Source organism: Danio rerio, chromosome 1 (genome assembly GCF_052040795.2).
Source record: "Danio rerio strain M-AB ecotype USA chromosome 1, GRCz13ab, whole genome shotgun sequence".
NCBI lineage: Eukaryota > Metazoa > Chordata > Actinopteri > Cypriniformes > Danionidae > Danio > Danio rerio.
In genome coordinates this window covers 60,270,001-60,283,810 of record NC_141021.1, presented here as the reverse complement: position 1 = coordinate 60,283,810, position 13,810 = coordinate 60,270,001, and the positions used below count along the sequence as shown (strand labels likewise).

General features: G+C 39.0%; 2 protein-coding genes across 6 annotated transcripts in view; one reads left to right on the top strand and one right to left on the bottom strand.

Annotated features, from left to right (window-relative positions):
* sc:d0284 overlaps positions 1-13,810 on the top strand; it is a 39,937-nt gene that overhangs the window by 11,847 nt on the left and 14,280 nt on the right. Inside the window, exon 1 of one of the 2 annotated variants that reach the window (XM_087234888.1) lies at positions 13,559-13,678. The exons of the other annotated variant lie outside the window; for it this stretch is intronic. The gene's annotated coding sequence lies outside the window, so the exon portion shown is untranslated. Of the gene's footprint in view, positions 1-13,558; positions 13,679-13,810 lie in introns of those variants that run through there. 2 annotated transcript variants of the gene reach the window in all.
* On the bottom strand, positions 2-10,564 carry LOC137495309 (uncharacterized). 4 transcript variants are annotated; one of them, XM_087238145.1, is made up of 9 exons: positions 10,512-10,564; positions 9,066-9,395; positions 8,818-8,955; positions 7,158-7,481; positions 6,973-7,047; positions 5,061-5,129; positions 4,563-4,679; positions 4,446-4,489; positions 2-1,815 (listed from the first exon to the last, which is right to left on the bottom strand). In XM_087238145.1, exons 1-9 carry the CDS (start codon positions 10,555-10,557, stop codon positions 1,612-1,614), a joined length of 1,347 nt encoding a protein of 448 aa, XP_087094271.1. In that variant the 5' UTR covers positions 10,558-10,564; the 3' UTR covers positions 2-1,611. The 4 variants fall into 4 exon arrangements, with proteins under 4 accessions (XP_087094271.1, XP_087094272.1, XP_087094273.1 ...); XM_087238146.1 differs by having other exon boundaries at positions 106-1,815; positions 5,070-5,129; XM_087238147.1 differs by having other exon boundaries at positions 106-1,815; positions 7,158-7,244.

The following is a 13,810-nucleotide window of genomic DNA, read 5'->3' as shown; positions in this document are numbered from 1 at the left end:
GTGATGCAAATGTGGCGCAACGTGAACTGTAGTCTCATTTCTGCACACATTTCTGCATCATCATATGTCTGTGCGTGTCTCAGTATTAGTACATAACATCTACACGCAGAGCCAGAGATATACACATATATACATATGTCTATGATCGGGAGTTTTCCTGTAAAAAAACTTAATCTTACCTATGAAATGTTCTGCCTTTGTGCTTTGTTTTCTTTGTTTGCTCGTTACTACACCCGTAGACAGCGCTAAAGTCCTGCATCTTCACGTAATAACACTGTCTTGACTAGTGCAGTTGAATGACATTTGTCCTGGGAGCACTGTACCAATGTGGCGGCGCTATTGACGCATGTTCAGTGTCCCTATACAATATCTAGTGTATATATCTATGTCACAAATTGAGGAGCGGGGAAAGGAGGCGGAGTGGAGCGACAACGCGGGGAATCTTTCACAAACTGAGGAGCGATCACAAACCGAAAGCGGCGAGAGCGTCAAAGTAGCCAGAAGTCATTCATTTTTTAACGAGAACCGGCGGCGAGAAACAGCGGCGCGTCTTCATTGGCTATGACGCGGTTCGGCGGCAAGCAATCAGAATGAAGTAGTCGACCGCTTGAGAGGTGTTCAGAGAACACAGACCTGTGAACTTTGGTTCCGTCCACAGTTGTTCCCAAGAGTTTGATTATTGCGGTTCCTGGATTTTCAATTATTGAAAATCGCGACGACATGGGGCCCCCTAATCACGCGGGGCCCCCCCGCGGTGCGTGCCCTGCGGGCCCGTCCGCTACGCCACTGATCAAAGGATCCTAAAACTTGAATAGGCTGCAATACATTTGTCAGGTAGTGTACAGATGTGAACAAAAATGTTGGTACAATTATTAGTTTACTTATGAGCTTTCAGATCATACATGATTTTTTGGTGGTCACATGTTAATATTTTCTTAACATTAGTCAACATTTGCCGGCAGCTGACTCTCTGCAACGCTCACATGGTCGCCCACTAAAGCTAAGCAGGGCTGCGCCCGGTCAGTACCTGGATGGGAGACCGCATGGGAAAGCTAGGTTGCTGCCAGAAGTGGTGTTAGTGAGACTAGCAGGGGGCGCTCAACCTGCGGTCTGTGCCCCAGTATAGTGACGGGGACGCTATACTGCTTAGTGAGCGCCGTCTTTCGAATGAGATGTTAAACCGAGGTCCTGACTCTCTGTGGTCGTTAAAAATCCCATGTCCATCATGGCCTCCTAACCAATTCAATATTCAATTGGCTTCATCACTGTCTCCTCTCCACCAATCAGCTGGTGTGTGGTGTGTGGTCTGGCACAAAATGACCCCCCCCATTGTGTAAAGCGCTTTGAGTGCCCAGAAAAGTGCTATATAAATGTAAGGAATTATTATTATTATTATTAAAATAATGTTAATCAAGATTCAAAAATATTGATACATTTTAAAAGTAACATAAGCTAAAATTATGTATCACTTTATATGTGTTTAACATTGTTAGTTAATTAATGTAAGCTAGAACAAAATAACCCTTGCATAGTTTAATAAGGTAAATTATTGCAAAAAAAAAAAAAAAATGAAGAAAAATAAGGACTGTCTGAAATCTCAGAGTTGTGTTGTTAGTCAATGGTTTGATAAATTGACTCTTGCACCAAATTGGGGTTCATTTCTGTGTAGACTGGATCCAGATTCTGTAGTGGATCTACATAGCAGGCATCTGTTTCCATTTCTACATATACATGTCTCTGTAAGTCCTTGCCAATCGTACAGTTATCCGTAAGGGAGTCTGGAAGACCAACTGGGACCATTTTCACATATTCCTCCTGCAAAAACAAAACATTCTTAATAGTAAACTTCAAAATCTACCTCAGTATCACTAGCTGTGTTTCCATCCATATTTTGATGCACATTTTGGAATATCACATAAAAAATGTGTAATGGAAATTCTAACATGCGCTTAAATTTTGAAAATGCACAAATGAGTGTGATAGAGAATTTTATTTGATAAGTAAATATGTGCATAACTCGGTCTGTATGCTGCGATGTAGCTTTTGTCTGATGATGGTCATATATAATCGTGTGTTTGAGGGTCTTTGTGTCATTAATGTTGGTTCCAGATCTCCATGTTTCCAGCTTTCCATTACTGCAGATCTGAAATGTTGTTTTGCTAAATGTAAATGCCTCAGCCCATCATTACAGTGCTTCAATATTATTATGGTGGCTTGAGGAAGCCAAAACACTGATATACATCAAACTTATTATTCTTCCGTCCTCTTAGACTTTTTTAAGAACCATCTCCTCCTAGACCTTTGATATTCCAACCACCAAACTAACTCCAAACCTCCAAACTATACTTAATTAAGTTGCAATATCTTTTCCAACTGATCTTACTTAAGGTTTTCCGAAAACTGTCCTGGAAATTTTGCAAAAGCCTCATTGACTTAACATTGGACCAAACTTTGTGACCTCATAACTTTCCGCCAGACTGTCATACACTTAAAAACAATGCCGTCATACACCGCCAGACTGTCATAGACTTAAGGGTTGAGGTCATTTAACTCAGACTTCTAATCTGCCAATCAATGATGACCATTCAACTTAATAGCCACACCCTAGCAATCACTTACTGCACCGTAGCAACTATCCCATATAATTCCATTTTAAAGGAACTGCCATTGACTTTACATTGGACATACTAACAACATACCAATTCATAAAAGAAACATACTAACAAGCATAATAACACACTAATAATACCAGAAACATACATACAGCATGGCAATCTATACTACAAACATACTAATTATACTAGCAACATGCTAATTCATAATAAATGTATGCCTACAGAATGCTAGTCTTTACTGGAAAAACATACTGGCAACATGCTAATTCATACTAGAACCATGCTTTAAATAAGCTAATTTATGCTAGAAACATGTTAGCAACATGCTAATTCATACTAGAATCATGCTAAAAGCAAGCTAATTTATGCTAGAAACATGTTAGCAACATGCTAATTCATACTAGAACCATGGTAATTTGTTAGCAACTGCCTAACAACTACTCAGAACACCTTAGCAACTACCTAGCAACACCTTAGCAACCACCTAGCAACACCTTAGCAACTACTCAGATCACCCCCAGCAGCCACCTAGCAATGCCTTAGCACTTACCTAGCAAAACCTTAGCAACTGCCTAGCAACCACTCAGAACACTCTAGCAACCACCTAGCAACACCTTAGAAATGACCTAGAAAGCCTAAGCAACCACCTAGAAATGCCTTAGCAACCACCTAGCAACCAATCAGAATACCCTTGCAACACCTTATCAACTACCTAGAACACCTTAGTAACATCTAAGCAACCACCTAGCAACCAATCAGAACACCTTAGCAACACCATACCAATTACCTATAACACCTTAGCAACCACCTAGCAACACCTTAGCAACAACCTAAAACACCTTAGCAACCACCTAGCAACACCTTAGCAACAACCTAGAACACCTTAGCAACTACTCAGAGCGCCTTAGCAACCACATAAAACACTACATAGTGACCGCCTAGCAACACCTTAAAAGCCATTCAAAGCACCCTAGCAACGCCTTAGCAACCACCTAACAACCATTCAGAACACTTTAGCAACCACTTAGCAATACCTTAACAACAACCTAGAACACCTTACCAACATCTAAGCAACCAATCAGAGCACCCTTGCAACACCTTAGCAACAACCTAGAACAGTTAGCAACCACCTAGCAACACCTAAGCAACCACTAAGAGCACCCTAGCAAACACATAAAACATCACATAGAAAACACCTAGCAATACCTTAACAACCATTCAAAGCACCCTAGCAAGGCCTTAGCAACCACCTAGCAACCACTCAGAACCCCCCATCAACAGCCTAGCAAGAAACATGTCGATCCATAATAGAAACATGCTAACCTATATGTAGTCATAACTGTTTCAAACTCCTTAAAAACTACTTCAGTTATTTAAACTTCTTCAAACGTTCAAACTCTGCTTTCTCAAGCCACCACCAAGTTTGTCTATGAATTTTTACTTTTATTCTTCTATTAATATTTTTTCCAGAACTTTCTTGAGCATCTGTCTGCACTCCCAAAGAGCGTCTCACACCAACAAAAGCCATCAAATTCATTGCGTTCATTGCATTTCGTCTTCTGAGGCGCAACTCATTTATTAGAGAAGAAAAACACCACAGTGGCAAATCCCAATGCGTCAAACTACACTTCTCTCAGCAAGATCTGAGCAGGTTTAAATGATAATATTGTTCTCTTTTGTTTCCCATAGTCTGGAAATGCTGCTTTGTTCATTAATGTTTCATGCAATATTCCAGTTTTGCACATAAATGTAACTCACATCTTTGAATGGAAACATATCTTAAGCAGTAACACGTGTGAATCCTACATATGTGATTATTTACAAACTTACAGTAACTTGAGCTGATGTATTCCTGGTGTGGTAAGGCACAGAAGCTGGAGCATAAAAAAAGGAGATGATAAATCTATTAATAAATATTGTGTAGAAAGACTCATGAAGTTGCCTCACCTGACCACTTGCAGACGCTAGACAATTTCAACAGTTTAAACAGACTGAACGGACACACCAGCAGAAATGTGCAAGCACACACCACCATCAGCACTGTCATCAAGCTGAGGTGGGGTTCTGTGGGAAAAAGAGAAACGAGCTGATAAAACACCTGATTAAAAACACTCCTCGTTTATACAAAAGAAAGAAACTGAGAGAGGAAGGGAAACTATCTATTTTCTGTGTAGAGATATTTGCAGAACTGGTGTCATCAGAGTTATAATAAACACTAACCCAAACATGCTCAGAACTGCTAACAGGAATATGAAAAATCAGGACTCACAGGACTGTCAGAACTAGTAAACAAATAGATATAAGCTAAGTCTAGATGCATTTAAAAAGAAATCGATTCTTAAAGAACAAAACGGATGAACAAGTGAAAGACAATCAGATCAAATGCCACAACTGATAGGACAGAACATTTGAAACGAATAAACTGATGAGTAAACACTGTAATACCTGCAGTACCTGTATTGGCCTTGTTCTGTGGTGTGATATATGCAGGGATATTTGTGTTGTGGACATCAACTGAAACACAACATTTAAAAGTTAATCAATATATATGAAAAAATAAAATATACACTGCCTTCTAAAAGGCAGCCCCCCTAAAAAGACTATGGTTTTAACTGATTGACCAGTCAGATTTGAGAAGTGTTTTGTTCAGTTCAAGGCTGGTTTTAGCTGCTTTAAGCTGGATATAACTGGTTTTGACTGATCATTTTATTGCTGTAAGGGGTAGGTTTAGGCTTGAAGGTGTAGACAATAATAATTAAAAACAAAAAAAAAAACACAAACAAACACAAACTATAAATCACATAACCATCAGATCTAGAGCTAGGTTTACTATACTGGCCTCGATCTAGTAGACTGGATCTAGTGCTCTGGATTAGGTGCCATGATTTAATGTTATGGACCTTGTGGCTTGGATCTATAGTGGCTTGGATTTGGTGGACTTGATCTAGTGGCCTGGGTCTAGTGGGCTGGGTCTACTGGCCTGGATCTATTAGACTGGATGTAGTGGCCTGCATCTAGTGGTCTGGATTCTTGTGGCCTGGATCCTTGTGGCCTAGATTTAGTGGTCATGATTTAATGTTTTGGACCTAGTGGATTGGATCTAGTGGCTTGGATTTAGTGGTCTTGATATAGTGACCTGGGTATAGCACCTTGGGTCTATTAGCTTGGATCTAGTGGCCTGAATCTGGTGGTCTGGATACTTTTGGCCTGGATTTAGTGGCCATGATTTAATGGCCTGGATCTGGTAATCTGAATTTAGTGGTCTAGATCTAGTGGCCATGATTTAATGTTCTGGACCAAATGGCCTGGATCTGGTAATCTAAATTTAGTGGTCTAGATCTATTGGCCATGATTTAATGGTCTTGTCCTAGTGGCCTGGATCTAGTGGCCTTAATCTAGTGGCTAGGATTCAGTGGTCTTGATCTAGTGCAGGGGTCACTAATCTCAGTCCTGAAGGGCTGGTGTCCCTGCAGGATTTAGCTCCAACTTGCCTCAACACACAGCCTGGATGTTTCAAGTATACCTAACAAGACCTTGATTAGCTTGTTCAGGTGTGTTTGATTAGGGTTGGAGCTAAAATCTGCAGGAGACCGGCCCTCCAGGAACAAGTTTGGTGACCACTGATCTAGTGGCTTGGAATTCATGTTCTAGACCCAATGGCCTGGATCTAGTGGTTTGGATCTAGTGGCCTTAATCTAGTGGCTTGAATCTATTGGCTTTGATTTAGTGGTCTTGATATAATGATCTGGGTCTAGTGCCCTGGGTCTATTAGAACTGATCTAGTGGCCTGAATATGGTGGTCTGGATACTTGTGGCCTGGAATTAGTGGCCATGATTTAATGGTCTGAACCTAGTGGCCTGGATCTGGTAATCTGGATTTAGTGGTCTAGATCTAATGGCCATGATTTAATGGTCTGGACCTAGTGGCCTGTATCAAGTGGCTTAGATCTAGTGGTCTTAATCTAGTGGCTTGGATTCAGTGATCTTGATTTAGTGGCTTGGACTTTGTGTTCTAGACCCAGTGATTTGAAGCTAGTGGTCTCGATCTAGCAGTTTGAAAATCGAGACCTGGATCTAGTGGCATGGATCTAGTAGCCTGGTACTAGTGATCCCGATTTAGTGGCTTGGATCTCGTGGTCTGGATCCAGTGGTCTGAAACTTGAGAGGGTATGCGGGCCTGGAACTGGATAAATTTCACCTGACCAGCTAAAACCAGCCTGAAAGTGGCTAAAACCCCTTTAAAACTCGCCTGATCGACCAGCTAAACCACCCAGCTTGTGTTGGTTTAAGCAGCTTTGCTTTTCAGCACGGAAAAAAGAAATTGTAAGTTCACAGTCCCTCTGATTTACTCGGGTACCTGTTGAATGTGTTGTGAGTCTCAGTGATGGTGTTGTGAGTCTCTGTGGTGGTGTCGTGGTTTTCTGCACTTCAGCTGTGCAGAAATGTGAAACTTTCACTATTTTTTCCTCTAAGCCACATGACTTCTGCATTCAACAATGTGTGAAGCAATGTTTAGGCTATATCTCAAAGACTGTCTCTCACCTCTCATTACAGTCAGCTGTATTTCAGTCTCAGGATCAGGCCACAGTGTCACATCCACGGCCACGATGTACAAGCCGGAATCTTCCACTGTCAAATTCAAGATGGTGGTGGTAATTAGGTGTGTGGATGTGTTGTCGAAAATAGCGAATCTCCCGTGTGTTGTCCAACGGTTGGATTCAGAAGTCTCCACCAGTTTCTCACAGAAGTAACCTGATCTGCTGAAGTACTTGCTGTTTGTCTCCAAGCTTTCTAGGTAGCTGGTGCTAAATGTAATGCTTTTCCCCTCATATTCAGTAATAGCACGGCTAATTTTTGGTAGAAAAGCTGGAAATGAAAAACATTTGGGAAATATTAGTTCTATACTGTTCAGTCGTGATCTTTCAACTATACTTCGAAGTTTGACATGCAAACTATTCATTTTTCTTTCTTGTCAGCTCAAGTGTTTACGCAGCGGATGCCTTTCCAGCAGCAACCCATCCCTGGGAAACATCCACCCACACATTCACACACACACTCATACACTACAAATGTAGCCTACCCAATTCACCTGTACCAAATGTCTTAGGACTGTTAGGGAAACCGGAGCACCGGGAGGAAACCTACGCAAACGCAGGGAGAACATGCAAACTCCACACAGAAACGCCAACTGAGCCGAGGCTCGACCCAGTGACCTTCTCGCTGTCGCTAGACCACTAAATCCAGATTACTAGATCCAGGCCACTAGGTTCAGACCATTAAATCATGGCCACTAAATCCAGGCCACTAAATGCAGACCATTAAATCTAGGCCACAACACTCAAGAAATCTGTTTCTATGGGTTTATTAGATTCATTCATTTTCCTTCAGCTTAATCTCTATTTTAGAGGTCACCACAGTGGAATGAACCGCTAACTATTTCAGCATGTTTTACACAGGGGATGCCCTTCCAGCCGCTATACCCAGAACTGGGAAACACAGTAAAGTGATGGTACTCACCTGTACAGATGAAGAAGCACAAGACTGTCCACTTAACTGTCCACATGATGAATGGTTTCAACCAAAGAGTTTAAGCATAAATCAGTGCGTGTTTGTCTGATTCTGTCTGTTTTCTCTTTCACTTCCTTATGTTTTGGGGTTGAGAATCATCTCCAATAGAAATAAGACGGCATTTGTTTTGGCCAATTCCAGGCTGGTTTAATCTGGTAATGTCCAGCTGCAGACCCACATATTTCAGGACACACTATATTGAATATGGCCTGGATCTAGCAGTCTGGATCTAGTGGTCTTGATCTAGTGACCTGAACCTAGTTGCCTGGATCTCCTGATCTTAATCTAGTGGTCTGCATTTAAAGCTCTGAATCTACTGGCCTTGATCTAGTGGTCATAAACTAGTGGTACTGATCTATTGACCTGGATCTATTGGTCTTGACCTAGTGGACTGGATCTAATGATCTGCGTCTATTAGACTGGATCTAGTGTTCTGGATCTGGTGGTCTGGATTTTTGTGGCTATGAAGTAGAGGACCTAGTGGCTTGGATTTAGTGGTCTGGATCTAGTGGTCTGGATCTACTGGCTTGGATCTAATGTTCTGGATCTAGCTTGGACTTGTTTATGCTGTCTTTTGTTCAGCAGGGAAAATAGTTTTGTAACAGTTAAAAATCCCTTGGGTTTAGTATGGTACCTCTTGAAGGTGTTGCAAGTCTCTGTGATGTTGTTGCAAGTCTCTGTGATGTTGTTGCGAGTCTCAGTGATGGTGTTGCGAGTCTCAGTGATGGTGTTGTGAGTCTCTGTGGTGGTGTTGTGGTTTTCTGAGCTTTAGCTGTGCAGAAAGGTAAAACTTTAATTATTTTTCCCTCTAGGCCACATGACTTCTGCATTCGACAATGTGTGAAGCAATGCTTAGGCTACATGTCAAAGACTGTCTCTCACCTCTCATTACAGTCAGCTGTATTTCAGCATCATAATCAGGCAGCAGTGTCACATCCACACCCACAGTGTACGAGCCGGAATCTTCCATGGTCAAATTCAAGATGGTGGCGATGATGAGGCGGCCGGATGTGTTGTCGAAAATAGCGAATCTGCCGTGTATCGTCCATCGGTTAGATTCTGAAGTCTCTACTAGTTTCTCAGAGAAAAATGTGTCTGATCTGCCGAAGTACTTGCTGTTTGTCTCAAAGCCCTCTGGGTAGCTGGTGCGAAATGTAATGCTTTTCCCCTCATATTCAGTGATAACAATGCTACTAATTTTTGGTAGAAAAGCTGGAAATGAAAAACATTTGGGAAATATTAATTCTATACTGTTCTGTTGTGATTTGTGTCAACTATACTTCGTTTTTGAAATGCAAACTAGTGAATTTAAACCCTACTATGGAAAAAAAAAATCTGTTTCCATGGGTTTCCTGGATTTTTAGATTAATTTATTCATTCAATAATTTTCCTTCAGCTTAGCCTCTATTTTAGAGGTTGCCACAATAGAACCACTTACAATTCTGGCATATGTTTTATGCAGTGGATAATCTTCCAGCCGCAACCCAGTACTAGAAAACACCCATTCACACATTCGAACACTTGTACACTACGGACATTTTAGTTTATTCAATTTGCCTATAGCGCATGTGTTTGGACTGTAAGGGAAACCGGAGCACCCGCAGGAAACCCACGAAAACACGGGGAGAACATGCAAACTCTACACAGAAATGCCAAGTGACCCAGCCGGGACTTGAACCAGCAACCTTCTTACTGTGAGGCAACAGTGCTAACCACTGAGCCACTGTGCTGTTGAGCATTTTTTCCATAAAAAAAAATTCATAACTTTTTTTTATGTCCTTGGTGGGTTATTGCACATAGAAATATATAATGCTAAATCATTATGTACAAATATTAGTTTCATAATTATTCTGAAGTATAAACATGATCTAGCAGTGGTATTGTGTTGTCTAAAACTGAAAATAAGCATGTCTGAAAGCATGCGTTTTTAATTAATTAATTTATTTATTAATTAATTAATTAATTTATTTATTTATTATTTATTTATTTATTTATTACAAAAAGGCTCTAAATGACAATTTTTGCAAAAAAAAAACATTCAAAACAAATGACTTTAACATTCAAAACAAAAGCAAATAGTCTAAATATAGTTTTAAATGTACATATTAAATACAGCAATAGTAAATGTTAAAATCACAGTGTTTTCAGACGCTCTCCAATTCTGTCAACCAAATAAAGAGACTCAATTTATATAATAAATACATATTTTGTAACATCACTATACTGTTTTTAAACCATTATTAATTTATAGTTCATTGAAGCAGAGCGAATAGTTTCTGAAGCTGAATTGGAGGAGCTCCTGTTTTACAGTAAAGCGACGGCACTCACCTGTGCAGATGCAGAAGCACACGACTGTACACTGAACTGTCCACATGATGAATGAGTTCTAACCAAAGAGTTCAAAGCATAAATCCGTGCGTGTCTGTCTGCGTCTGTCTATTTTCTCTTTCACTTCCTTATGTTTTTGGGGTTGAGAATCATCTCAAATAGAAATAAGACGGCATCTGTACTCTGTAAAAAGCGATCAGTTACTTGACTTTAAACATATTAATGTGAGTAAACGTGACTTTAAACACATTAATGTGAGTAAACGTGTTGCCTTAAAATGACAAGTTGACTTTACTTAAAGTGAGTTTGTAACTTGAAACTGCTAAGCTTTTTAACTTAATTTTGGTAATTATGCGCCAAGTTTGTTTACATAATCACTTCGAGGCAACTGTTTAGTTCCTTTTTTTAAGTAAAGTTAACTAATCAATGTTTTACAGTTTACAGGTAATTCAACAGAGCTTTTTTTAATCAGCCTCTTCGATTTTATAAGTATATTATAAATAATATTCAATTTCTATCATGTATATGCGTTTTCAGAAGTACAGGTTCATATATAAACAATACAAATACATGTAAAGTTGTATATCGGATATGTAAAGTTGGTAACACATAATCCTGGATAAATGTATATCTACTTTTCAAAAGATGTCTAGATATTTACTATCATATTTAGTGGTTTACTGTGAGTTCCTGACTGGCTGGTGTTGTTTTTGTTTCATAATTAATCAGAAATGTACTACACGTTTAGTCACTTTTGACCAGCAGGAGGCGCCATGAGGATGATTTTTGACATCTAAATTTATCTTTAAAATAAGATATACTTATCATTTGTATAAACTAGAGTAAGAACGTATTTTATTTATTTTCCTGAAAATCAAATAAAATATACCAGAGTATAGCCTATGCAAATAAGGTGAGAAACTGAGCGTACAATACTAATAGTGTACTTCAATGGAAAGTCACTGTGCATGTTTGATTTCTGTACAAAAGTTAATGACTGAGATACCACCTGAACATTAGGTGATTATATTTTACACATGAAATAACATTGGAACGGGTTGTTCATTTTGATGCATTTATCATTTATTTTGTACAATACAAAAATTTTTGATGCAAAAATTGTGAATTGTTACAGTCATCAGAGAAAACTGTGATTCAGAGTTTAATTAGGCCTGTCATGATGATTAAATGCGGTCTAATTGCAGTTATTCAATCAATTGAGGGATTGCAGCTGGACAGGCATCCACTGCATAAAACATGTGCTGGATGAGTTGGCGGTTCATTCCACTGTGGCGACACCTGATAAAAAGAGGGACTAAGCTAAAAAGAGAATGAACGAATGAATAACTCTAACAGCTCTAGATTTAGAATAACTCTAAATCTAACAGCAGTTGTTTCTGATGATCACGAGTGCTGCAGTTCCTTTAATACCCACAAGGGGAGGCATATTCAAATACTGAGGCACCTTTCGAATGCACGCTTTTTGTTTTCACTTTCACTTTTACATTTGTGGAAGAGAGTATTTTTCTTTGTCATTTTGTGTTTCAGGCCAGTTTGTTGTGATTGTTTATAACATTTTCAGCAAGTTCAAAACGGTATACATCTTTTAATAAACCACATTACACTATAGAGTGCCCTATAAAAGGTTAAATAATTTATTTTGAAGAGCATTGGAGTCCTGAGCTAGACTTTAAAAACAGACTTAATGTTTATTTTTGGATCACATCTCTTTAAACTCACTGCAGGATGGAGGAATTGTGTTCATCAGGTTTTCATTACTTTTCAGAAATGTGCTGTTATTGTTTGTTTGTTTCTTTCTTTTGTCATGGTCTGCTATAAAATGATGTTGTGAGTGTGTTTAAGATCTGCTCAGCTGAAGTATTGTGGTTTTTGTGCTTGAGAACTTGAAACAAACCAAAAACACACACAAGAAACCGATCAAACACACATCAAAGACACCCTCATCATCATCACCAACCTCCAGTGAATCTGAGTGTGTGAGTGTGTGAGTGTGTGAGTGTGTGAGTGTGTGAGTGTGTGAGTGTGTGTGTGTGTGTGTGTGTGTGTGTGTGTGTGTGTGTGTGTGTGTGTGTGTTATGTAATCTCACTGCCAGGTTCTTCCGCTGGTTTCTCTGTGGTTTGCTCTTGTGAAAGTTCTGCACTAAAATCGAAACTGAAAGGCGTTTAGTTCATGCTGGCAGATGGAAATCTCTGCTGGCACTGCTTTCGTGTGTCAGTTGAGTTCATCTTTATTTCTCTAGCGCTTTTACAAAGTAGATTGTCAAAGCAGCTTCACATAAAAGATTATAGTAAATGTAAACGGTGTCAGTCCAGTTTTCAGAGTTGCAGTTCGGTTTAGTTCAGTTCAGTGTGGTTTAATATTCACTGCTGAGAGTCCAAACACTGAAGAGTAATCCATCGATGTGCAGCTCTACAAGTCCTGTGGTCATTCTGAGAAGACACCAAGTGATGATGCCTCACAAATCAACATAAAACTCTACAGTCAGTGTTTATGCTGAAAGACTATAATCTCAATAACAACAGTTAAAGGGTTAATAATAAATAAACACTCTGAAATGAGGAATAAAATCTGTCACATGGGCTGAAACTTCCCAAAAGATAGACCTTTGTACCATATAAATGGACATTAGTTCATTATTATAGTAATATTTGCTGTTTGTGCATTTGTAAACAACATCAGTTTAAAATAAATATATGCTACATGGAAGTCAAAGGTTTGCAGCATTCTTCAAAATATCTACTTTTGAGTTCAACCAAAGAAAGAAGCTCAAATGTATCTGATAAGAAAAATGGAGGGTGAGTAAATGATGGCAGAATTGATATTTTTGGGTGACCTGTCCCTTTAAGTGAACGCAGATGTAGTAACAGCTCCCTCTTCAGGACAAAGACGGTAAGTGATCATTATCCAGTTAGGCTTGTTAGTTGCTAAATTTAGCTACCTAACTAGTACTAAGTACTCTCTATTAAATGTGCTAGCTTAGTTTGCCAAAATGCATTAAAATTAAACAAACTAATTATCAAAAATATGACTGCACTCATATGCATGTTGAGTTGTTGTGACCCGCTATTGGGTCAAATATGGACAAACCCAGTGTTGATAGTTTCAATTAAATATCAAAAAAACTTTTTAACCTATATTTGACCCAGTGTTGGAGGGAGCACATGTTTATTTTTAATATTTTGATCATTTTTAGTGTATTTTTATTTACTGTATTTTTATTTAATATATTTATTTTGTATTATTTTGTTCATTTTAATGTATTTTTATTTACTGTATT

Bases quoted from the DNA above. Each gene is read 5' to 3' on its own strand.
- LOC137495309 (XM_087238145.1), bottom strand. From the start codon at position 10,557: ATGTGGACAGTTCAGTGTACAGTCGTGTGCTTCTGCATCTGCACAG. The intron at 7,482-8,817 runs GTACCATACTAA...TTTCATTTCCAG, and splicing joins ACTTGCAACACCTTCAAGAG to CTTTTCTACCAAAAATTAGC. The intron at 4,680-5,060 runs GTATTACAGTGT...TTTTTCCCACAG, and splicing joins GGCCAATACAGGTACTGCAG to AACCCCACCTCAGCTTGATG.